This window comes from Anopheles ziemanni, chromosome 3, assembly GCF_943734765.1.
Source record: "Anopheles ziemanni chromosome 3, idAnoZiCoDA_A2_x.2, whole genome shotgun sequence".
Classification (NCBI taxonomy): Eukaryota; Metazoa; Arthropoda; class Insecta; order Diptera; family Culicidae; genus Anopheles; species Anopheles ziemanni.
In genome coordinates this window covers 90,911,059-90,937,653 of record NC_080706.1, presented here as the reverse complement: position 1 = coordinate 90,937,653, position 26,595 = coordinate 90,911,059, and the positions used below count along the sequence as shown (strand labels likewise).

The 26,595-nt window shown below is 44.1% G+C and overlaps 2 protein-coding genes across 2 annotated transcripts in view; one reads left to right on the top strand and one right to left on the bottom strand.

Annotated features, from left to right (window-relative positions):
• Nucleotides 1–19,954, bottom strand: part of LOC131285800 (fibroin heavy chain-like) — a 28,461-nt gene extending 8,507 nt beyond the window's left edge. The window contains exon 1 of the mRNA XM_058314655.1: nt 18,191–19,954. Within this exon, the coding sequence (XP_058170638.1) occupies nt 18,191–19,954 (1,764 nt within the window). The remainder of the gene's footprint in view (nt 1–18,190) is intronic.
• A 4,263-nt stretch (nt 19,955–24,217) lies between these two features.
• Nucleotides 24,218–25,249, top strand: LOC131285799 (carbonic anhydrase 7-like). Its single transcript, XM_058314654.1, has one exon. The coding sequence runs from the start codon at nt 24,218–24,220 to the stop codon at nt 25,247–25,249; it is 1,032 nt and encodes a 343-aa protein (XP_058170637.1).
• Nucleotides 25,250–26,595: the final 1,346 nt, after the last annotated feature.

The window sequence follows — 26,595 nt, the reverse complement described above, 5'->3', positions numbered from 1 at the left end:
TGCTTTTCGGGACGGCTTGCGTTTTGTTTGGGACCCACTTCAAACTTTTCCATTTCAAAGTAAGTACCCATGTCAACAGGGCAAATTGGGAAATGGGTTGAAAAATGAAACACACAACGTCAACACAACAACAACAAACCCGTACATTGCCGCGAAAGGATGTTAGAGCGGATTTCCTTACCGCAAGCGAAGTGAGCTTAATCCACCGGATGACGGCAACACTCACGAATAGGTTTTCTTCATCTCATTACTCCTTCACTCTGCAACTGCAAAGGCTGCTTAGACGTCGGATTAGCATTTTCTGGCGCTCCGACCTACAGCAAGAGGGAAAAGGCGGATTGGAAAAGGCGGATTTAAATTTCCAACCCATCATGGAGCTGTTATGTCGGAAAAACGGTCTAAATTTAGATCCACAAGAGAAGGACTTGGACTTGTGGACTATTTATAGCGCTGGAATCACAAATCGCAACATCTCTTTCCAAAGGAGGTTGTTATCTTGATTTGAAGTAACAAGAGTTGCTCATCAGAACGATGTTGAAGTCCAGCTTTTCACCAATTCATGGAAGATAAGTGAGTCCTTCTCTGAGTGGATAGAAACATCCTTCATGTTAATTAATTAACGATCCCTTTACGTGAAGTCTCGGTGAACATATAATTTCCTGTGATGATCAAACAATGGGTTAATGTAATTGGTAAACATATTCTCACTGATTTCCCTGAAAAATCCTTTTGCCATCGAATTAAAGTAATCCCCGGAGAGGCCTACAGGAGCCTCCGAGTCAATTGCCTCTGGTGTGCCTCTGACACCGACTCCAGTGTCCACTCCTCTCGCTCCGTATCTTGTACGTTTTAATTCAATTAATATACCCCAGACCATGTCCGACAATGTCGTTGAAACGTACCAAAAACAGCACCCGCTCGCACATGCACATACGAGAAAAATGCAACGGAAAATGCTTTTATACTGCTTGCTGCATATAAACTTCCTGACAAACGACGTAATGAAAATGCCCGGAAGGCAAACACACGCCGGAGGGCAAGTCTAATGGAACGTGATTATGATGCCACAAATTCTTTATCGCCCCAGAACATACCACACACTGAACGTCTCGAGTGGGTTGTGGACGCAGGCAAAGCCATGCCATTCGATTGTTGTAAATCTTCTTCCACCTTCCAAAATACGCATAGTCGTTGAGTAGCGTTCCAAGGCAGATGCAAAAGTCGGGTAATGCAAAAGGAGATAGGAAATTGTATTACAATGCAACGAAAAGTGCAAACATTCTCACGATGGCAATCTTCTCTCTGCATCATGGAAGGATTACTATCGAACTATGCGGAGGGATTCTGTTCTGGAAAACTCATACCATCATTAGGCAGCTGGATGCCCAAGCATGCACACTGGTCTACTGAGTACGAAGGGTAGAAAACGACACGATACCTATCGTCGCTTCCAACGGAATCTAGGATGGTTCGTTCAGACCATTCTTAATGGCTTGCACTTTCAGCTTCCACTAGCAAACATCGGTATGAAGTGACCATGTTCATTGCGACCCATACAGAATCCTCTGCGATGCTCCGAGCGCGGTCGCTTTAGCTCGAGTTTTCCTAATTTGCTGCATTTTTCTTTTGGCTTCCACTTCGGTCCGGCTTTCCGACATCGGAGAGGCTCACTTTTCCGGTGGCGAACGGCACGAATGGTGATGCGAAGCGTCAGCAAAAAACAGTAAGATAAATTCACACCCATTCCGGGCGCACTCCGGGAATGCTTGTTTCTGCCGCCTACCCGACTTCTCTCGTTGATTTACTTCTATTTATTTTATCGTGCTTCGTATTGTCTTCGTCGTACTCGTTGGGCCATTTTTACGTTGGGCAAAGTAATTGCCTTTGGCTAGAATGGAAGCCAAGCCGGCTTCCAGGAGCAGGACCCCTGTGGCAGTTTTCCCCTAGAACATGGTACGTTTTGTGTTTTCCATTCAAGTTCTCGACTGCGGATAGAGTGTAATACCAGAGTATCGGATTAAATACTTTGTAGAAAAAACATTTAATCGGAACCACCGGATAAATGAACTGTCACAACAATTACTCTTATTTCTCGTGAATTTTTTCATCCCTCAACATCAAGCGATTGTCGGCCTTCGTTCGTGGAAGTAAGGATCACAATTATTGCGGCAAGTCCTTTTTAAAGTCAAAGGCAAAATAAAGACACAATAAAAACTGGATCCATGACGACAGAATAAAACAATTTTGTTTCCATGTAAACGAGTCAAATTAAACTTGGTTTGATAACGAAAGCCTTATTTTTGAAATATTATTTATTCACACAATACATTTTTCCCTTTAAAACAATATTATACAATTAGATATTAGAGAAATAGTACTAAACATTTGCCAAATTGACTTAATTTTAGATCTGCTTTAAATCTTCTTGATAGAATAGAATGTATTAGTAAAATAGTTTTTGTTATTCATTTGTTAGTTATGGTGAAGACTTTTTTTAAAGATTCAATCAAATTTAATCCAATCTATACAGACATATTTTCAACAGTAAAAGCTAGAAGATAGATACGATGTAGTCACATTATTCCCTTTCACTAAAACAACAGTTTTTTGCATGTTTTGTTTTATAAAAAAGCGAAAATTAATTAACTCAACGAAAGAAATCAAGCTTAACCTCAGCTCGTGGCCTGCTTTAGTGCCCCAAATCTGGTATTATGTAACGGTTTTATCGCTGAGCTTAGCTAATTAGACTGTTACTGGCGGCAAAACTGTTTCTTACTTCAAGGCGACAGAGGGGACATCATTTAGATAATCCGCAACTTCTTGCACCAACCAAGCCAACCGGGTCGTTTAATGTGCAAACAATTTACTTTTTATTTTAGTCCCCTTCTTGTGCCATCATTTTAACGCTATCAGTTTTCACCATTCCAGCCGCTCCGGCTTATGGAACTCGGGGCGTAATTTGTCAACAAGACAGCCATTAAAACTAGTGAAAGAGAGTGTAATGCGTACTTAGCGAGTAACTTCGTTTCGCTTCTAGCATTTTATCCATCATGCTTCCAATCTCTTAAGCTTCATCGGTACGGTAAACAACACGCAGCTCAAAGAACCGTTGGCTTAACTGACGATGTTTTTATTTTACTTTTTTTTTTTGTCCAGCACTAGATCGGGAAGCGTTTCCGTTTCATTGCTAAACCTTCTCCATGGTGCGTTTACATGACGTAATAATCACCCCCCAAAAAAAGCTAACCCCAACATGAACCACCACTCCCATACCAGTTCTTCCGGTAGAAGGAGATGGATGAAAGAAGGTGTCGTATGATGATTCACGTGCGACCACCATGGACCAAGATGACTTGATTATTCACGCTTATTAGCAATTTGTTTGCACCGTTCGGGAGCTCTCATCGATTGTTACCGTTTGCTAAAGCGGCCCGATAAGATTATTAATGTATCGAAAAGTTCGAAAGGACGCAAAACAAATCGAAAACTAATCCACCAGTGCGAAATCAACTTCACGAAAAACTTTTGCTGGATAGGACAAATAATGCTCGTCATCGAACTGGATGAATAATCAATGGAGAAAAGTCGCCATTCTCTAGGGGAGATGGAAAATCATTAATCAAAAACTGTCATCATTATTTTTATTATTGCAAGAGTGCGAAGAAATATCCCGTAAAGCTCGGCTCTCTTTTGCTTATTCTTTTGGCATATTTTGGAACATAAATTTTAATCTATACGAGCATTACATAAATGTTCACGGGCTCAAATAAACGTAAACATGAAGATAGAATGCGCTATAAAATGAACAAGATAGCTTCGGTGGCCTGAAAGTACCAAGGAACGGACACGGGTAATGGATTTCCAGTAATATCCGTCAGTATGGGAGGATACAAATTTCAAATTTATTACAATTGCCGTTTACCGGCTGGCACGATTGACAAATAATCGTAACTCGGCCCGCACCGATCCGTTTTACCTCGGGTGCAATATATTTTCCCAGATTCAATGTCCCGGGCCGAAATTGGCGTGTAAAAATAATCCATCCAGCTTTTATCAACGCAAATTGGATAACATATTTTACACGGTGGAAATTGTTCTAACTTTCTCCGCCTTCTGGTGAGAAGAGAACACAACCTGCAGTAAAGGGCTGTACACCTCCTCGGGAAACATAATATCGTTGAGCACAACACAATAACTTTGGCAAGAGACAGAAACTCACCTTGTTCCCAAAAACGCCCCGACTTTCGTTAGTCACGTTCCAGTGGATTATTGATACCAAACCGCTAGACGCTCAATATATTAGCGTGTAATCTAATTATCCACAGCCATATTCGGCTTGTGGCAAACTTCGACCCAAAAACTTTCCCGTCGAGCCAAAGTAACTCAGTCCTTACACCAATTATCCTCTAACCAGCTTCTTCTCCTCTCCTCTCAAAAAAGGAAACTTCTTCAATATATGTGGCAACGATAATACAGCTGATACCAGAGACAGTTGAATCGTTGCGGTGGAACAAGACGGTGGAAACACGGGTGGTGGGCTGGAAAATGTGAGCCAGAGCAGAGAAGAAGATAAATTGAACTATTGCATTACCCGACGACAGCTTCCAACACCTGAATGCGGACGATGCCATCGGAGCGAACGATGTGTGGTCGATTGAATGGCACAATGAGACTAGGCCGTGTGGCTGAATGGACAAATTTTACAATAAATTCAACTACTTTCCGACATTTAATAAACGAATGAATCATCCGGCTGAAGGTTCGTTTGAAAAAATATCAGCACAATATAAATGAGCCACATGAAAAATCTTAGCTACGAGTACCTAGTTTCGTTTGTTAGATGAACGTTGTATTAATTGAATTGAAATACTATGTTGACACAAGCACATTAATAAATTTGGTTATTTTTCAAAAGTTGAACCTTAAATCTTCTATCTCAAAACATTTTTAATTTGCTCACATCAAATAAACCCACCTATAAAATAGCACTGGTACAAAAAAGCAAACCTTAAAACAATGAATCACTTCTTCAATGTATATAGATAAGGCTTTATCGGTTATAAATAAAACAATATCATAAGTAAGGATAACACATAATGATTTGAATAGACAAGTATATTTACTTATTTAAAAAAAAAGTTAATTAAATATGAATATTATCATTTAGTAAATTGCCAAACTGTTCTTGACCGATAAAAGTTTGATGCTTTTGATACATAATTTATTTTTTTATTTATTTACTTTCAGAAGGAAGTGCTTATTTAAATAAATATCAAATTCTCTCAGATTGAATACCTAATTAACAATTAACAATTCCTTTTGTTTGTGATGATTTTGACCACTTTGTAATCAATTCTTTCCCAAAATGCGTACGTTCTCCCCCGAAAAACTTAAAGCAACACGCGAAGCAATCCATTCGCCCGCTTGGATATCCTTCACATTTATCTCCGCTCCATCTCGTGCGTGGTTTCGAGTGGATCCTCGCAGGCTCGACCCGGGGCGCATCTCTTGACCGAATCTTGAAGTTCGTACCCATTCGGAACCAATACGTTTCCTTTCCCGGGCGAAGCATTTGCTACGCATTTTTCAAGGAAGTTCAGCGTCGTCTTGCGAGCGTACATATAACTCTTTTATTTTTAATTCTTCCTGTCAGCCGGCAGAAGTGCCCTGAAGTATTTGCAAGCGCTGCTCGCCCAAATATGGTACCAAAATCGACCGATTTGGATCAATCACGGCCTTAAGTACGGCAAGCCGGTCCTTCGAGATGGCCGATCCCTTTTTCTACCATTCCTTGCCATTTCTCGGCGAGCTTAGTGCTTTAGTGCTTTATCATTTCATTAGGAGCCTGCGCCCCTGCGTCCCCCACGCGGCCCCCAGCCGGCAACCTTGAAGACGCGCGCGAGCAGACGAACCAGCATAAAGGCGAACCGAAAGACACCTTAGACGCGACGTGAAGATGACGCGAACCCGGATCGGGCCCCACGATGGCGGTGGCATTTTGGTGCAGAGGTCGGCAGAAAAAGGAACGAAAAACGATCCGCAACACTTCAACCCACCGGCGCTAGAGATCGCGAGCCGGAAAAAAATGAAGAAAAACACACTGATGGTACATTAGGGAAACGTCGTTCACTCGAAGGTGACTAGGCGCGAGGCAGTTACCACGGTAACGATCTTGATTAAGCAGCGTATAAATTTGAGTAATTCATCGTAAAAGGTGATGGCGATTTGGGGTTTGCTTGGGGTGAAGAAATAAAAAGAAGTACGCAGGCTTTTTAACAAAACAAACAACCCATTGACCAACTCATGATGGCAGAAACGACGCTGATTTCCAGGGGTGCCTAAGTGCAATTTGGCAATTAGATTACCGAGCTAGCCGGTAATTAGTGCTGCCTTAGATTGCGCCACCTTATTTCGCGCCATTCGAAGCGTTCTCAGGCTGTTGAAGGAATTTTCGCTCCAACTTTTAGGTTGATAAAATAAATTAGACAGGTGGCAAAAATTGGTACCCATTGGTATATTGGCCCAGCCTGTTTTTCCAGTTTTTTGTTCTCCCTTCGCTCGGTGCCACCCAGCGCCGAAATCACATCAAGTACAATCGCATTTTCTTAGCACAACCTGAGGCCCACCCAACCCATTCGTCACTGCGGTCTCCCCGGATAATTGACGAGATCTCGCGCCAGCCTTTCGCACATGATTCCTGTGTGAAAAGGCGACGAGACGCTGTCCATAAGACACTCTACCGCCTGTAAAGCCACAAACCGGCTCCGCGCCGGCGTCATCCGGCGTACCTTCCTTCAAACAGTCTTCGGGTGGAGCCACCACTTGTCCTCCTAACCGGCCGCAAACGCCCACCGTGATGGGAAACAATGCGTGAAACGTGCGTAAAGCGCCAAACCGCGCCGAGATGTGTAAACACGTTCCGTGTTGATGAGAATTTGACACATGCTGTCGAAGACCGAGGAAGGTGGGCATTGTCGGTAATGCGGAAGGGCTAATGTGTGTGTGTGTGTCTGCTAATTACAAGCGCTCGCGCACACACAACACCCCGGCGGGAGTGAGTCAATAATTTAAATAATTTTCAATAACACCGGTAGGTCGTTTGTAAAACCATTTAACCGGCTGTGCGGTGACCCTTTTGGAAGGGTGTAAAGAAACGAGGCGAAGGGTGAGGGCGGGAGGGTGTGAAATCGACCTTTGACAGGGTCTGGTTTTGTTGGGTTAGGTTCGCGCGTTCGCACACCAGCAGAACGTCGACTACAATCAGCTGTTTCCCAGCGGATTTCCGTGGGGTTTGCCGGCACCGAACAGCTGATGCGGACACGTGGAGTATCAATGACGCCGCCGGCGGTGAGTTATGCTGTCAAACATAAATGCCTAAGCATTGGCAGCATTTTTCTTTCCCTTGAAGGAGTCTTTCTACATGTTTAGATATTTTTTCAAGAGTATTTATACCCAAAAGAAGATTTATTTTATTGTTTTTGTAACCCACAACAATTCAAGCAATGAATAAGAGCAACAAAAAGCTTCATTTCAGTCCTTCCTGTTGTCATAACCATTTGAAACACTTCCTCGCGAGGCCGACGATCATTTCTCATATACCGGACCAGACTTTTATCTAAGAGCTCTTTTACGACGCCAAATGCCATCGGAAAGGCGATGCGACATTTATGTACCGCAACATATGCATGACATCACTGGCCTTTTAAATGTTAAACCGATCATTACGGGTCAGAACTGCTCCGGAATGGACTCCCCACCAATCCAGATTGGTTGGTTCTAAATTTTGATTCGTTGGTGCTGTTGCTATAAAACGGGTTTTATGGCTCTTCAAAATTGCAACCTCTTGGTCAAACATCCAAACATTGAATTCGAAAAGGGGAAACAACTTCAAAGTCCGTATCAAAAACAGTTTGTGCAAATTTTATAACCAAATGTAGAAAGTAAAAATTAGCAAAGTGCAAACCGTTGCAAGAATGTTGTCATCGGTATTTCCTAACCTCCCTAAACCAAATAAAAAGATAAATTATTGAGCGTGAGAAAAAACAGCTCCCTACCCCCCAAAAGTATCCGAGCGAATTATTAAAAGCTTTTCGCACCTCATCGCAGTGTATCCGTTACCATCAAAGGAATGTGATCATAAACGGCTGTCAAAGCAATTGACAGATGATCATCATAATGGTTATGAGGATGATCACCATAGCGAAATAGCTACAACGGGGCGGGGTGAGTCAAATTCCGCAACTAACATAACAACCATTAAAAAATTCAACGGATAATTAGATCAATTCCACAGGATTTATGTTGTTTCAAGCAACTCACAGCCAATTTCCCACGCCGTTTCGCCAATCAAGTGCACTGAAGAAACCAGTCACAATCTAACAGTACGCAACCAAGTGAAATCCTTTCTAAAAACATTGAGAAGCACAATCTGAGAGGATGGATTTAGAAATAGAAAAAAAGTCGTTGCAATTACAACAGCCCTCGCACAATCTGTTCTGTGGGGAGTCTGATCACCCGAAAACCGACAGAAGATGCGCTAAAACTCACTCGAGCCAATCCCAACCGGTCCCCATGCGACGACTTGGGTGTTTGTTCGATTGCATAATTGATTGTCGAGGGGTAAATTCGTCGGCAGCAAAACTGTCCAGCCGCGTCGTACGAGCACCGTGAATATATCAAGGAAAGGCGCCTGCACACACCAACAACGCAGAGAGATTGAAAAACGGAAAATAAAATCAAACAACATTCAAAGTCAAATCTCCTTCAGCACGAGCGTGCGCGCGCGGGCGCTATGTTGTTGTCCAGCGACGTGTTTAGAAGTGTGTGCGTTCGGCCACACAGTCTCCAAACATACCCAAAAATTTGAATCTGACCTCGGTCGGAGCTGCTCATCTGCGCGCGCTGGCTTGGAGTGTCACACCGAAGAAGGGGAAAGGCGAAATGTCGCCCCGAAAAAATACCGCATCTTTCACGCGACGCCGGATGGCGTAACATCCGATGGCCGTTATCACGCTTCCCTCACACTTCCCGAGTCGGCCCGAGTGTTGCCCTGTGTTGGTGTGAGATGTTGGATGTTTCTCTTCTTTCTTACCCTAAGTTATCCCCAACCTAACACCTGAAGGTGGTCTCCATCGTCTCGCGCAGCACTAAGTACTACTAGGTAGGTGACCTCAAGTAATGATGCGCCCTTTTGCACTGATTGACCTAACCGAAGCTACCAACGAATACAAGACCCTCCGATCCCAACTCAATGCATAACCGATAGCTAAGAGGAAAAAACAACTACCACACTTTTAAAGACTCACCAGTATTGACGCTAAGTAGTAGCGCTGCCTACAACACCCCGACGACATATTGACAGCGATCAATCAGCAACGCACCCGATTCAGCAACTGTCAACAACTGTTTGAGTGAGTTTGCACTACGCGGCCAAAGTTTACCAACGCAAACGTTCTAGAGGCTTGTTAGTACACACGGCGCACACCGACTCCTCCCCGCGCCCGGGTTGAAAGGTGAGCGGCGATGCCAAGCCTACCGGATCTTGCCCGGGTCAGCACGAAAGCCGCTTGTTTCCACGAATCGCTTTCTCACGCGTCTCGTCGAGTGATTGAATCCGTCGCCGCCAAATCGCTAAAAGCAAAGCACCGATCTCTGCCGACTCCGCGAGGGTGAGGTTTGCGCCTACGAGGAAGATTCACACATTCTTCGCATCACACACCGCAGCGACACCTGGAGAAGGTCCGGGTTTCCTTCCTACCGTCACGAAACACTCCCTAATCGGCGTGCGGGGTTTAAGAATTCTCGTGCTCGCGACGAACGTTGTTAGCAAACGAAAACAGAAAACAGAAAGAAACAACAACCAACTCCTTCAAGCACTTCACCACTCAAGGTAAAACACGGCTTTGCGTTGGAGCACTTGTTCCGCCAACTGCTCTGCACTTGCGAATCCCGACCCTCCAAATGTTCCCGATGGGAAATCCAACGCCACAAACCGATGCCTTTCGATCGCGGAAAACGACTGCATCCACTAGCACCGGTAGCCGGGCGTTTTATACCTTTATCCTGCAGGAACAGGACCCGCACACGCACTCTCCCGAGGGCGGGCGCACCACTCACGCGAACTTGGGGCGGGCAACGGGATCCCGCAACTGACCACTCCTGGAAACTCCCGTCCAGGTAGGGATAAGAACGCAAAAAGGGATCAGAACGAGCGCGATCGCCACTCGTGGAAAGCGAAACCTCGACGCGAGTGCTCACCAACCGCCTGGCAGGAAATGGTCCGTTTTGCGATCCGCACGACACGACCGTTACACCGTTACTGGCGGGACGAGTGTGGTCACATTTTCGTTTTGAACGGCATGCCGCTTTGTTTCGTGCCACCATTTTTTGCTTTACCGTTTTTGTTTTGCTAAGCAACGTCCCACGTTTTTAAAGCTCCACAAGGGAGAGGGGAGACGATGGCGAACGTGGAACGGCAGTCTGGCACGCGATCGTTCGCGGCTCTCACGCACGTCCCGAAGCGTTTCCGAAGCAAGCGTTTTTTTTCGTTACTTTTATCTCATGAGTGCACTCACAAACTCGTCGCGCGGAGGAAGGCGGCTCCACGCAGCTGATCGTCGCTGTCGCAGCTTCTGAACCATCATCAGGCGTTTTTTGTTTTTAATCCATGAGTGACAGAACTCAACACAAAAGGGCGCCTTAATCGAACCGGGCGCCCTTTATTGATCGTTTAGATTCCATCTACGGACAATCTACACACGATCGGGGGGACGCAAATGCAAAACCGATTCCCCGCGGTGAGTCGACATTATTTTGACAGGGCGAGGGCTATTTATTGACAAAATTATACCCCTTTTCGAGGGTCGATTAGCAGCAATCGTCTCACAGTTTTAAGCGAATCCGCCCTCCCAAATCATCGTCACGTTTCGTTTCGTACTTCCTTCGGTCGAACAAACTCTAAGTGACTCCCGATCGAAAGATCGAAACAACCGCCGGCTTAGTTCCAACAAACACACGCCCCGGGATTTGCGTTATGGAAGCGGTTTAAGTTACGGATTCGTTTTGGGACTTTTTGGGATGTTGCAGCCGGACGCGTGTGGGTGGCGACTCCGGTAAGGTCATCGGACACATAAAACTCATCGATTCCGCCTGTCCGTGGGGGCCCGATGAGTATGCAACAGGGAAGTGGACGCATTTTTTATTCGGCGCCAACTTTGTGGAGTTGTTGGCGAATTTCGTAATCACAGGGACGGGAAATGTTTAAATCGGTTGGTTGGTTAAGAAAAATGATGTTCAACAAAACACCACAAAGTAAAGCAAAGTACAATGAAGGTTTAATTAATAAACAATATTTTTCTTTATTATATTTTGTTGATCAATGTTGTCTCGATATGCTGATAATAACTGGTTGTGCAATAACTCAATTAACACATATTTTTTAAGCATCAAACCTATAAAACCACTGGAAAATATCAGAGCAAAAGTTTAACTTGATTAAAAGGAAGAAAATATTATTATTATTATGGTAGAAAATATTATTATATTATTCCATACCTCATTCCATACTGCACTATCTCATTCCATGAGCTCATATTGCTAGACAAAAAACGTTCTCTTTTTGATACCAAGATTAAATGATCTATTAAATAGAGCCAGTACACAAGTTGTCACGGGGGAGTCAATCTATTTAAAATTTTAATAAGGTTGTAGCTAACAACGTCATCACTGTCCCATCAAAGTTGTTGAAACTATAATTTGTTCAATTACAAATACCTGTGCTCTTGGGAATAAAGTTCCTCAACGGATGGTCTCAACACCTACAGATACCCATGTTACAAAACGACGCTCGACCGATCGTGGGCGAAATGACAAAAAGAGCTGGAATCGTTCTCGTGATGTAATGAGTCACTTTTTTCCAGATAGTTGGATGCCCTCACGAAAGGAATGGCCAGGTGAAGATTCAAAGTTGCGTTTGCATCCGGTTCTAACGAAACCAAGATTCTGTTTCCTACGCACCATCCAGTGGAGGTATTAATCTCCATTTCAGGTACTATTTAGAAGCCCGACACCAGGATCTAGTCGTTTGCAAAGTGAACACGCAACCGATTCAATCGGTGTCAATTAATATGACCACGATATAGATGATGATGATGATGGGACAATACACTTACACTGTCGGCACGAAGAGGGAAGGGGATTAAAATGTAGATGGTAGTAGCAATGTACAACCGACAAGTGTGTCATTATTTCTCTAAATTACCCCATTTAAAATCATATCGTCTAGAGAGGGTGAAACCTGCAGGTGCAATTGCATGCGGTGTGTGTATGTGGCGCTTTCTGAAAAGGTGGTTGTTTTGCCATCCCGAAACCGGGTCATAAGAGAAAAGCTGTAGGAACATAACTCAGACGATAAGTTGAGTCGACCAGCAAAGATACTCGAGGAACTCTACAATTCTTCCCGCAAAATCACATCAATTAAACAGTGTCCACCCGAGCCCGGGTTGGGATGCAAAACAAATATCCTCGGGTTGAGGGTTTTCCCCGGACCTGGATCAAGAGCGTTCCGGACGCCAACCTCCTTCGAAGGATGATCCGATAACGTGCACGAATCATCATCCAATAGGAATTCTGCGGTTCTAGCAGTCGTTCTTGCAACCAGTGCCAAGTTCCTGGAGATCCTAGATTCCATAAATCAAGTCAAACCCGGTTGCGCTGACACGCGTTGCGAATGCGATGCTATCCGATGCGAGCCCGGGTCCGATTTATCCGCTCAATTAAAATACGCCCGTTCTGTGTGATGTCGTTTGATTTTATTTTTATTCTCGAAAAGAAAAATCACCCTGCTTGCTAATCAGCTCCGCACAAAAAACTGGACTTCCCACTTACGGAGAAGGGCAAGAAGACCGCAGTCCCTCGAGTCGGAGCGTTCGCCTGGGCGGAAAACAGGGCACCTGATTGGATTCCGATAAGCGGGCAACTGATTGACACCGTGCAATGGAAAACGTTTGCCGACGAGTCCCGGGTAACTGCATGCCAATCAAAGTGCAGTCGCAGCAGCAGGAAGGGAACCTGAGCGGAGCGAGCCAGCGTCGAAAAGTGCAGAGACGGCAATTCGAGGATCGCTTCTTCACGGTGCACATCATCCTGGCGATCAGCCGGGCGGCAGCCGTTTAGAAGCGATCCACTTCCGTTTAGCGTCGCTCAAGAAGCCGCCAGCGCAAGACGAAACCAAATCGGCCGACTAGACGCTGGGTGTAGCGGCCTTCGCACGCTAAGATTCTTCTTCGGTTCAGGGCCGCGTGCCGGTGAAGTGAATTCGCGCAACCATGATTGATGCCGCACAATGTGCCAGTCGCACCAAAAGTTGACGGAGAGCTGGCACATTCTCTTTTTGTGTGCTCCTCTCGAGCAGCAATCGTTTCTCAAGATTGCGTAGGATTTGCTAGATTTCGTTTATCGCAAGATGAACGGAGATGAACGACAACGTTTCTTTGTCGATCGAGGCCAAAGGTTTAGAATGAATGGGTTGGAACAAGAAACATAAATAAGAAACATCATTTATTAGGTAATATATTACACACAAATTCTCTATGCTTCAAGTAGCATTCAACATGAAAATTAATAAAAAAAAAGTGTGTTTAAATGGGTTAGAAAAACTGATGTGACTAAATAGGCATATTTATCCAAATTGTCAGGCAATAATATTGAAATAACATCAAATATGAAATATAACACATGCAAATCTAAGACTTAGATCAAATATTATCATTTTTAACTCTTTCCAACAAACCACTAAAATGAACAGAATCCATGAAACCAGTTGTTGGTCCTTAGTCAACACTTTACCAAGTTGGAGCTCAATGTTGATTCTTTCGTAAATTATTTTATATTTAAAGTATGTTTTATGATGACTTGCATCACGTTCACATAATTTTGTCATTTTTTAAATTTATATGCGTCTTTCTTTTTAAAATGCCGTACGTTTAACTATGAATTACTTATGTTGTGTTTAATTTTCTTTTCATACTGAATTTGCCAAGCCTCTCCACCATTAGTTTTTCATTAACCAATGTTTCCAACATTTTTTTAATAATGAAACGACAACATGTTTACACAAAACACTTCAAATGAAACGAAACTAGAACGCAGGTAAACGTATTTAAAATTGGATTAACTCTATCCTTCCAAAGCTGCAAACACAGCTGTTTGTACAAGCTTTTCAACAGCTCATCTGATAAAGTCATCTGCCAAGCGTTTGTCAACTACCTTCTCATACAAATCACATCCGGACGTGCATCCTGCACTTGCTTTCGTGCACCGTGGAATAAATCTTTAATGACCGCTCATTACAACGCCATCGACAACAAATAGTAGCGGTATAGTAGCATCATCTACCTCCAGCTCCCCTTTTCCGAGGCAGGATAACGACTCCGCCGGATGAGCATATGCACGGGAGCTATTAAAACATTGCAGGAGATGAAGATGAGGTAAAACACAACCTGAAACACGCATCCACGAGCAAAACTTGTGTAAACTTGAACTGAATGGCACAACCTCCGAGAACGAACCCAAAACGGGAGGGAACAACCATAAGAGCACAAACTTAGCACGTCATTCTCGGTGGGGGAATGAGGGATGCAAACCCCGCTTTCCATTGCAACAACCATTTAGACAAAAAGAAACTCCCTCAGAAGCAACCCCCGTAGGGCTCATCCAAAACCAATCAATAATAATGTGTTTACACTGCCGGACAGTGCTCTTTTTGGTCTCGGTTCCGCCATTTTCCGCCCTACCCTCCACCCTGGTGGACATCAACGCGAGGGGTGGAAGAATTCTTCCAGGAGGGGTGGCACAGGGCGAAGGTTGAAATCGATCAATGGATCGCAGAATGACTTCGGAGATTGGAGTTTTGTGGGTTCGCACATACATCTGTGATACTTCTTCGAACTGACACCGGCGAGTGGTTTTATATTTTCGTCCAGATCCTTTTTATATTTCTGGGGTGGGAATTTTCGCTTTTTGTTTCCCTCTTTTTGCCTTGTTCGATTTTAGCTGGCCTCCATTTTCGGTCGACTGCACGCCATCAATTCGTCCGCCACTGTACAGTTACGATAATAGACTGAAACAGTAATCGATGGCATCCGAAAAAATTACACATAATGAATATTTATGACCCCGTTACGTATACTCCGTCCAACCCCTGCCTACCCTCTCGCCCCCCGTTGGCCACCCCTTAACGGACCCACAAAGGAGCCATCGGCAAAAAAAAAGGTTCTCGATCCATTTTCGGCCAGTTGCAGCGGCGGGGCAGCATTCTTGGCATATATGCTTCCTCCTTTTCCTCCACCAAAAAACCAAAACACAAAACCCACCGATGAATATGGTCTCGGAGATTGGCAGATTTGTCTCGCATCTTCGCTTCACTGCGGGGCGAATTTCTTCACGTTTCACTTCGATTTTAACGTTGATACTTTTCTCCTTACGTCGCTTTACTCTCATCCCATTTTTAACCATCGCGTGTTTACGTGTTGACGTGTTGTTTAACCAAGCGCGATGCAAGGAAATGCTACCCAATTCGATCCATTCTGGCAAAGGAGTGTGTGTATGTTTTTTCTTCCTTTTGATGGAAAATAATGCATCCATAAATGTAAAGTGAGGATGGTAGAAGAACGATACACGGTAGAACAAGAAACACTGACACTGACAGTTTGACCTCTATTTCGCGACTGTCTCGCCCCGCACATTCCGTGCTTTTATTTCGTTTCCTTTCCAGCGGTACCGCTCCCACATTATTACAGCGGCACCGTTCCCCGCTCTCTCTCTCCGGTTTTTTTCTCTTCAATCCTACATTCGGCCTTTCCTGATAATCCGCTGCCCTCAACGGAATATACTTTAGTCCATCGAACAAACCTTCAGTCCATTTACTTCATCCATCTTCAGGATCGTCTAATAAATCGTTCTCTATAGCATACGACCACAATTTCATAATATCTGCACTACTATAAGTTATGTTTGGGCCTTCACAATTGGCAGCCTTTTGAACTTTGTAACGGTCATTTCGTTTTACCTCTACCACTTCGTAAGGTCCTAAGTATTCGTTCGCCAGCTTTCTTCCTGCTACAAATTGAGTTCTTTTAATGGCCACTAAATCTCCTACCTTGTACCCTGCTGCTGGCTTACGTGTCTTATCAAAGTTTTTCTTCTGCGTTTGTTGGGCCTTCTCGATTTCCTTTTGGATATTTAATCTCATATCTGCTCTTTCACTTTCAAAATGTTCGTAAAATTCTTCCATAATTACTTTCTGTAGTTCCTCTTCATAACCACTCCGCATTACGGTCCCAAACATCGCATAAAACGGCGTTCTTTTTGTAGTAGCATGAACATTTGAATTAATCGCCCGTTGAACATTTCCTACGAACTTGTACCATCGCGATGGTTCATCGGAACTTAATTTAGCTAAAGAGGACAGCACTATTTTGTTTACTATCTCTGCTTGTCCATTTCCTCTCGGAACACCCGTGGTGTTTAAGACGTGTTCAATGCTTCTTGCTTTAACATAATCAGCAAAACTGTTAGAAGTGAACGCTGTTCCCCTATCCGTAATAATCCTCTCAGGATCACCAAAAATGTCCGACCAATTTTGAAGTTTTGCTATCACTTCTTCTGCCCCTGTTGATTTTGTGGGGTAAAGCCATACAAATTTCGAGAAAGCGTCAACAATCGTCAAAATATACTTATACTGTTTTGTGGTAGCATTCATCGGGCCAATGTGATCTAGGTGAATCGTTTGCAAAGGACAATTTCCTTTATCAATTTGGTTAAGAAGCCCTTCTCTTTTTCCCTGTTTCTTATTGTGTATGATGCATTTCACGCAGCATTCTAAAATCTGTTTTACCTTGTGCTCTAAATGGGGTATGAAATATTGTTGGTTGATTCTATGCATTGTTTTGGCACTAGCAAAATGGCCTTCATTGTGGGTATCCAAAATAATCTGCTTCTCCATGTTTTTAGGAATAACCAACAAATCATTTCCGTCTACTGTTTTATAAAGGATGTTACCCTTCATCTTGTACGAATCGTACGGTCTCTCTTTTAGTATTTCCATAATGGCTTTTAACGAATCATCCTTTAGTTGGAGTTTTTGAATACGTGCTGTTACTTCAGATACTAACAGGATATTTTGCTCTGGGTACCGGCTTAAGCAATCTACATGGCGCAATCTTTCGCCTGGTCTATGCTCCACCTCAAACTCAAAATCTTGCAAGAATATTACCCATTGCGTAACTTCTCTTGGCATTTCTTCCTTTTTGATCGTTTGCTTAAATGCTATGCAATCAGTTACTATTTTGAACTTGATTCCTAGGAGATAGTGACGCCATTTTTTTACAGCAAGATAAATTGCTTTTGCTTCTAAAAGATAACTATGCTGGTTCGATTCACCTTGTGTGGTTTTCTTACTCCAGAACAACACCGGATGAAGTTTCCCTTCAAATTTCTGTAACAGTACCGCGCCAAACCCATATTTCGAAGCATCTGTGTGGACTTCAGTTTCAGCATTACGATCATACAATCGGAGAATTGGTTCTTGGATCAACATAATTTTTAGCTGCTTAAATGCCTCTTTTTCCTTTTGATCCATTCTGAATTCGATATCCTTCTTTAATAGGTCCGTTAAAGGTCGAGCAATTATGGCATAATTTTTTATAAATTTGCGGAAAAATCCCGTTAAACCCAAAAAGGCTTGTATCGTTTTTACATTTGTTGGTAAACTGAAATTATTAACCGCTCTTACTTTCTCTTCTCCCGGGGAAATCGTTCCCCTTTCTACTCGATGTCCTAAGAAAGTTATAGACTGTTGCAAAAATTCGCATTTTTCCCAGTTAACTTTTAAACCATATTCCGAGATTTTCCGAAAGACCTTTTCCATTTTTTCTAAACATTCTTCTGGAGTAGTGCCATGAATAACAATGTCGTCCATGTACAGATCTAAAACATTTTCGTTCATCAAACTTTGAAAAATAAAATTAACAAATCGTATGAAGACCGCAGGGGAATTACAAAAACCAAATGGCGCTCTCTTAAATTCGTATAAGCCTGTTTTCGTAGCAAACGCGGTATATTTTCTGCTATCCTCATCTATTGGAACATGAAAAAATCCGTTTTTCAGATCCATTATCGAGAAAAACTTTGCCTTCTGCAATTTTTCCAACACCTCCTCGACAATCGGAATCGGAAACCCATCTTTAAGCACCATCGAATTAAGTTTCCGATAATCAATACACAATCGATAACTGCCATTCTTCTTCTTCACGATAACCACTCTACTTGCAAAATCCGATGATGATTTCTGTATTATGCCCTGCTGCAACCACTCCTCGACTTGTTGCTCCACCACCTCGTTCTCCGGGACCGAAAAACGCCTTGGTGACTGTCGAAATGGTACCGCGCCTTCATTTGTGATGATCTTCATGGTAATCGGTGATTCCTTAGGCTGGTTTTGTTCTTCGCTGGCATAATATTTCTTTATCAGTTCGTTCGTTTGTTCCTCGTAGATACTCGGCACTATTATTCCCGGATCCGTTACATTCGGGAACACCTCGGCCAAAAATACGTTATTGTTGGGCACCTCTTCTTCTCCGTCTCGTCGTGGTGTCAGTTTAACTCCTTCTTTGGTCACTTCCACGTTAAGAAACAGCAATGACTCTCGACCTAACAGAACATCATAGACCATTGTCCCGTTTGGCACGACGAAAAAGGGAACATTCCTGTACCGCTCTGAATTCACACGCACGTCTACGAAAATTCGACCGGTTGCTTTTGTCCGGGAACCACCAAATCCGTTGAAAGTGACATCTGCATTTTTTAAAGGTGGTGAACCAATTCGCTGGAAGGCTTTGTTGGAAATTATGTTATAACCACTGCCACTGTCGAACAAAGCATTCAGGGTACAATCGCCAAATTCAATAGTTACCATCGTTTCGTTGCAGGTATTCGTCACTAAATGGGTACCCGCTGTCTGCTGGCGCTTTTGACACTGGTTTGCTTTGTGTCCGTACGAACCGCAGGCGTAACACTTCATGCCCCTTTTCTTATCAGTGCATGCAGCTGCTACGTGTCCAAGCTCGCCGCAACTGTAGCACTTCGGCTTCCTTGCATTCGCTTCTTGGTTCTGCTTCGCCGTGTCGCCTATTGCTGGTCGCCTTTTCTTCTCTACCTCCGCTTTCGTATCCGCTCGTTCTCGCAACGCTATTTTCTTTTTAAGTTGAGCGATTGTGTTGGCCTCATATAAAATCGCCCGTACTGTTTCATCGGAAGAAAATCCGTCGACGATGAATTCGCACAAACTTTCTTCCTCGATATCGATGGATTGCGCCAACTTCTGCATCGAGTAGATGTATTCGAGTGCAGACTCGTCTTTCTTCTTCTTTCGTGAGGCTAATTGTCGATACACGTCACTTGCTCTTACTATGGTTGCAAATTCGTCCAGCAATGATTTCTTTAGCGCAACATATGTCGTCACCCCACGCAACGTAGCTAGAAAACTCTTAGCTGTACCGGTCAGTTTCTTTCGGCACATTATGTACTTGTGCTCGTTAGACCAACGCGCTAAGGTTGCCACTTCCTCGAAATCCATGAACCATGCGTGCAGGTCTCTGGTACCATCCGCACTGTATCCCTCAATTCCATCCTCGATGTCGCGGAAAAAATACGGCTGCGCAGTATCGACAGCGATTGCGACCTCCTGTCGCACTTGATTCCCGGAACCGCTCGGCCCTGCATCTTGATACTCCGCCGATGACATGTCAAGGGAAACCCGATCTTCGTGCTCAACGAGCATACGCGCCATCTCCTCCTTTGTTCCTGATGCCGCGATCCCCGATTCCTGGCAACGCTTCACCAATCCGGGTCGGGTTAGATCTTCCATCAGAGCCACAATACGATCTTCCTGCGCCATTTTTCACTCAGTTTTTATCGTCGCACTCAGCTTCTATCGTCGTACTCAGTTTCTTGATCAGCGCACTCAGCTTTGATCAACACACTCAGCTTTTATCGTCGCACTCAGCTTCTTGATCAGCGCACTCAGCTTTGATCAACACACTCAGCTTTTATTGTCGCACTCAGCATAACACTAAACAAAATTTTGCACTCAGCGTCTTTTCCAGCATTCAACATAAAAGCTCGCACTCAGCGTCTTTTCACAGCATACAGCTCAAAGATTCGCACTCAGCATCTTATATCGCCTGTAGCTTTAACGTTCGCACACAGCGTTCTATTGTAATTACTATCAATCAATTACCGGCAAAGATTACTATCAATCGATCACTGATTTACATCCCGGTTGAGCCCCCAAATGTAAAGTGAGGATGGTAGAAGAACGATACACGGTAGAACAAGAAACACTGACACTGACAGTTTGACCTCTATTTCGCGACTGTCTCGCCCCGCACATTCCGTGCTTTTATTTCGTTTCCTTTCCAGCGGTACCGCTCCCACATTATTACAGCGGCACCGTTCCCCGCTCTCTCTCTCCGGTTTTTTTCTCTTCAATCCTACATAAATATTTCGACACCGCCACCAGCTGGAAACAAGGTGTAAAACATACTGTTTGGCATAATTTATCTTAATTACATCGTTTCAACGAGCTCGAGTGTTGCTTACCGACCCGACACGGTGGGAAGGGAGGCCCACAAAGAGCCTTCATGTTTTCTTCTTCGGAAAATGATTACAAACGAGATATTCGTTGTAGATGAAAGTAGAACTTTTGTGTATATTTTTTAATTTAATTTTTTTTTAAATTAACTTTTATAGTATTACCATTTGTAGATATATTGAAAAATATAAGAACGGTTGAAGCTTAAAATATAACATAGTTTCTAAAAACCTCTGCAGCATAGAGCTGAATAAGCAAGAAGGATTCAAAGTATGTGCTGTTCTGGTATGTTTTTCTAGTTTACAGTCGGGAATGACCAAATTAACTGTAAAGTTATATTGCAAATGAAGAAAAGTTTTAACAGAACAATTTTTGTTTCATTCACATTCATTTGAACTATTTTCGGACCAGCCAGATACAACTGCAAAAACTTTCGTCGAAATCCTTTTAAACTAATCTCTGCGTTCACTCGACTGTACGCATGATATATACCGGATGGTAACTAAATGTTAAACCACAGGATATTTCAGAGTTTACAACCCAAACAGCAAAACGAAGTTTTTTCCAACCAAAAAAACAAATCACATGATGATATTTGGATTCAAGCAGCATCCATGGACCGAAATGAATAACCTTCCATGAAATGAACGTCCACCAAGCTCTTGACAGATGCGAGCTTTAAAACGAGTTGGAACCGCTATGACAAGCTTCAGAACGGGCTCAACTTGTTTCCCTTTTTTCGCCGAATGGAAATTAGCTCCAACTTTTCGTTTCATTCCCGGACGACTTTGAGCGGCAAGTTTCCCACCCAGGAACATTTCGCCATTAGAATGCCGGCACGTCTACTGTCATCCTTCCGGTACGATTGACCTTCAGCCTCGGGATGCTGTCAAGAAAGTGCAACACAGTGGAGCAGCGGGTAGAGAAATGGCTAGAAACAATTCTGAAGTCCCGGTCGGATGCAATGCCAACTCCATCCAGCGTTGCCGACTCCATAATTAAAGACCCCGGAGAATGCTTGACAGGTTTACACTGAAGCTGTTGGACCGACTCTTTTCGGAGGGATTAATTCGAATCCGGAGACGCCGACGAGATGCCCCAAGGCTTGAATGCCCGCTTCCAACATGTGTGATAATTCTTCCGCTGCCAAGAAGGTGCCAACGGAGATCATTCCCGGCGCGAACAGAATACGTTTAATCTCCCGTGATGGGCAGGAGAGGGCCGTGGGATTTGCGGCGCAAATTAATACATTCTAGACTAATGGCAATTTCAGCACATCATATTTCCTTGCGTATGCATCTGCACGCGAGACGCTGGGCACGTTTCCTAGCGATGGATGTTGAAGGTTCCAAACGACTTCCAACGAGAGCCACCAACATTTCTGTAGAACTCGCTCGGCATCGAAGTCGAAAAAACGCCAACCTGCCACCCCGGAGAGACCTACCGGGGTTCGAGATTAATGTTCGCCAGCCAGAACCAGTGCAACGCATCTCGAGTCGAGTGGGGTGAAACGTGTGACATTGTAAAGACGTGCCTGGCAAGGCCAAGGAGGACACATTCTCGTTGGCACAGAGCTACCTGAAGTGGAGCGCCGGTGAAGTGGCGTGATCGTATCTCGTACTAGATTCTCGACGAAGTTACATTTGCCTTCGAACAAAGTAGCATAGCTCGCCTTTTCCAGTGCCGTTTTCCATCTGCCCGCTCATGTGGAAGCTGATGATTCAAAGTCTCGTTGATGACAGGCTACACGGGGATGACAAATCTTTCCCTCATCTGCCGTTTTTTGCGGAGCGAAATATATTCCGTGAAAATATGACTCCCGGAAATGAGTAACGATTTGTTTGTGCTCTATCTTGCGCCGTAATGAGAAGTTTCTACCAATCATCCCGCGGTGATCCTTCTTTTCGACGAAGGTACAAATTAAAAAATTAACCCAAATAAAATAACTTCTGGCTTCGGGGGTTTTTCCCCAAACCACAGCTTAAGTGGGAAAGCTGGAGAAAGAGCGGAAATAAATCAGACCACAAAAAGCAGCCACTTTTCATCGAGCAGCAGGTTATTTGGAGGACCTGCATATCACCACTTTATTACCGACCGAGCAGTTGAAGCACTCCCGAGCGCGGTCCATCAATGAATGCTGCACTTCGGGAACGAGTTTCGGGGAGTTTAAAGTTGACCCAAAAGAATGCACTGGAAAGTGCAGTCCACGGGGAGAAATGATGGGCAAATTAGGATTTTCTCAAATTACCCATAAATTACTGGCAATCATTCCAGCACGTTGGTTCGTTATTTACCTCCGAGTTGTGGGTCGTTTTTTTGAGTGAATCTTTTGTGCGCTCAAGTTCGATTGATAGGATAGTGAGAGAAAGGAAGGACAAAAATAAAAGAGCTTAAAACGACGTGACACAAAAAAGAGGAACAGTTTAAAAGAGGTCTAAGGAAATATAAATAATAAATGAAACTACATCTTACTTAAAGCCATCATAAACTTAAATATAACTTACAATTTACAATTTTATTTACAAATACAAGTAAAAAGTCCTTAGTCCAATAATGAGTTTAAATTAAATCATAACCTGTTTAAACATTAAACAGGAAGCGTTGCAGAAGTTAATTACAAAACCGATGGGTACTTTAACTGGATCTTTTAATTTGAACTCGAAACTGCGAAAACTCCTTCCGGCCGTTGAAAAACTCCAAAAAGAACAACATCAACACCGTGTGTGCAGTAATGAACGAGAATACCATTATGTGGCAGGAAATTAAAATTCCCGAAATCGCCTTCGGTTCCGTCAAGCCGGGCAGGTTAACGTGCTCCTCAACATCGCAGTGCAAAACATTTGCAAACACACTACTTTACGTTGCATTTCTCCCTGGGGAGAGAGAGGAGGGAGTGGATTACAGCAGGTCATGAAAAATTATTCGTTTCACTTGACAGGACGATCTCGAAGCAATCAAACCATCGGATTGGTAAATTGGAAAATTGAAATTGAACATCAAATATGCGGGAGATTTAAAAAAAATGAGAAAATATCATGCAGTGAAAAATCGATCGGTTTTCGAAATGTCTTGAATAAAACTTCCTTAATCCCAGCTCACTAGAAAACTATACCACACATAAATTTAAACATAATCCAATATAATTTATTCACTATCCATTTTTGAAACGTTTCTTTATAAGTGTTTCATTCAGAGGTTAAACAGTTACAGACGATAAAATATTACGAGAACTAAAGAGACTATAAACAGACTTAAAAATAAAAACTAAAAAGATGCAAATTTCTTACCAAAAAGGTAACAAACATGAAACGATACGATGTTTATTTATGTTGACTGCAATATAAACATCCCAAATGCATCGTTCCGCCCCTCGGTGAGTTTATGACCAAGTTTACGGTTTGGGGTTTTCCAAGAAAAGTTGGGGACCTCATCTACTAAGAATGATGTTCGAGATTCGTCCCTTACGAGCGACAAACCACAACATAGTAATCCGGTCGATGGAATAACTTTTCGATCCAAACCAAATAATCATAGTAGTCCTAATTTCCACCCGACCCTAATCCCAAGATGTCGCAGGAGTCTCCCGACAACGATGTAGATCAATCCATCAAATCAACGTCGTCCCTGTCGGGGTCGATTGAAAACGAAGCCCTGGTACAATCGTTGGCCGCCACCGAATCCTACCTGCCCGCCCCGATAGACCTCAATATAAATGGAGCCGAGCAAATTGAGCTGGAAAGTCTGCGGTGGGAAAACTACGACCGGATGCCGGAAAGTGTGAAGCTGACGAACACGGGTGAAACGGTGATACTGAGTGCGCGATGGGCCGGAGGTATCCGACCGTTTATGCTCGGGGGTCCGTTGGCCGACCGAAGGTACGTGTTTTCCCAGCTTCACTTTCATTGGGGACTTTCGGCGCTGGACGGAAGCGAGCATACGATCGATGGCTACCCGATGCCGCTCGAGCTCCACGTGATACATTTCGACGAACGGTTGGGCGACCAGAGGGCGGCCGAGAGCGTCCCTGGTGGGGTCGTATGCCTGGTGTATCTCTTCCGCCTTCAGTCGTCCGTCAGTCGCTTCATGGAGCCGATCGTGAACGGGCTGAAACGCGTGCGACTTCCCAACTCGTACGCCCACCTCGAGCCCTTTCCACTCGACCAGCTGTTCCATACGTTCTCCGGCGAGTACTTCCTCTACTGGGGTAGCACAATCGCTCCCGGGCCACCCGCTTATCTCGTGCCGATGCTGTGGATCGTCTCCCGGACCCAGGAACGGCTCAGTTTCCGGCAGTTGAAGCAGTTCAATCGCCTGCTGAATCCGCGGATGCTCACGCTGGTACCATCACCCCGAGCGGCCACCTCGCACGGAAGGCATCTGTTCCACGTCAACCCGACGACTCCAATGGCGGTGGCCACGCTACGAACCGAACCGCCGCCCAAATACCTGCAAGCTCACCGGGACACGGATCGGATCGATGTGGACTGGAACTCACCGGACGCTTGTCGCCGGTACGTGGCACTCGTCCGGGAAGAGCTGGCGAAGAAACGTAACCAATTTGACACGGAAAACTGCCCGGAAAATAGTGGGAAAAGCTAACCATTTTATTGCGGTTTTAGTTAGGCGTTATCAAGTGAAACCAACGCCATTTAAAATTGTTTCAAGTATTGCTAAAACCGAGGGGATTGGTTTTGAACCACATTGTTGGTTGAAAACTAGAAGTTGTTGATGAGAGAATGTCAATTAATTTTTAAAGAGGTTTTATTTTATATCAAATGACAATTACACAAGGCTTGGTTAGGTTGGCTTAAAGGTAGAAGTTGTTAATGAGAGAATGTAAATTAATTTTTTAAATTAGGTTTTATTTTTTATCAAATGAATGTTCAATCACACAAGTTTTCCGGTGAAAATGTTTTGGGTACAATAAAAATGATGACCAACCTTGCCCAAGTGAAGGATTCACATAAGAAATACCTTCGAAGGATTATCCAGAACAAGGAAAGGCACATTCACTTTTGTTCGCACGCAACCAGTCGGAAGGACTGCCCCGGGAGTAATCATTCTCACCAGGTTTTATCGGCACCTTTACGGGCGATTTATCCTTAGCTCACGAATCAGGCCAAGGGCTGTTGCCAGGATTCAGTGGCCCGGTGGTAAGGCTATCTTCCGTGGTTCGGATGAATGCCGTGTGACAGCTTTCGGATGGTTCGATTTTTCAAACATTATCGATCGCTGGCCTGTCGCTCGGCGAGGTCGTTAGGCGCGTTAGCGAATTTATTTTTATTTTTATCCGTTCATGCTTTTTTGTCCGTGAAAATAAGAACCTTCAAACCGGTCGATTAGTGATTCGGAGGCTTTCCCAGCAAAGGAACGTTGTGTTCATCGCCGCTTTTTATTATGGTTTGTATGCTCACGGAAGCCCGCAACCGATTCGAAGCGATGTTAAATGGTTAAATAAATTCTAAATCTGACATTGCAGACGTCAACCGAAGGGTGGAGAACGACTCGTATTTCGCTGCTTATCAAATGCAGTTTCTGTGTAGCATGTAGAAGGCGCAAATGGGGGGAGGAAAACAGGAGCAAAACAACAACTCCACGCAAACCCAAGGAAAGCCACGAACGAACGAACCCTTCGGCCGGCGTCCGCTGAAGTTCAAGGTAATGGATTAAGATATCGGATGGATCAGCGCGAGTTGCAGTCGTCGAGCGAACGGGCAAACCTGCAGCGCTGTCGGTTTCGATGAATGGCAGATGTTTGGACGTCGGACGTTGCGCGCAGGAAGGTGCAACGCAAAGACACAACATCCACGCACCGACACCAACTGCACCCGAACGCCTCGCGCTGGCAATCAATCGGGTTGAAAAGGAGTTCCGACACCAAGTGGGGAAGGGGATTTTTGGCCAAAAGAAACCTAAGTAAATGGACCATGGAAGAGAGCAGCGCT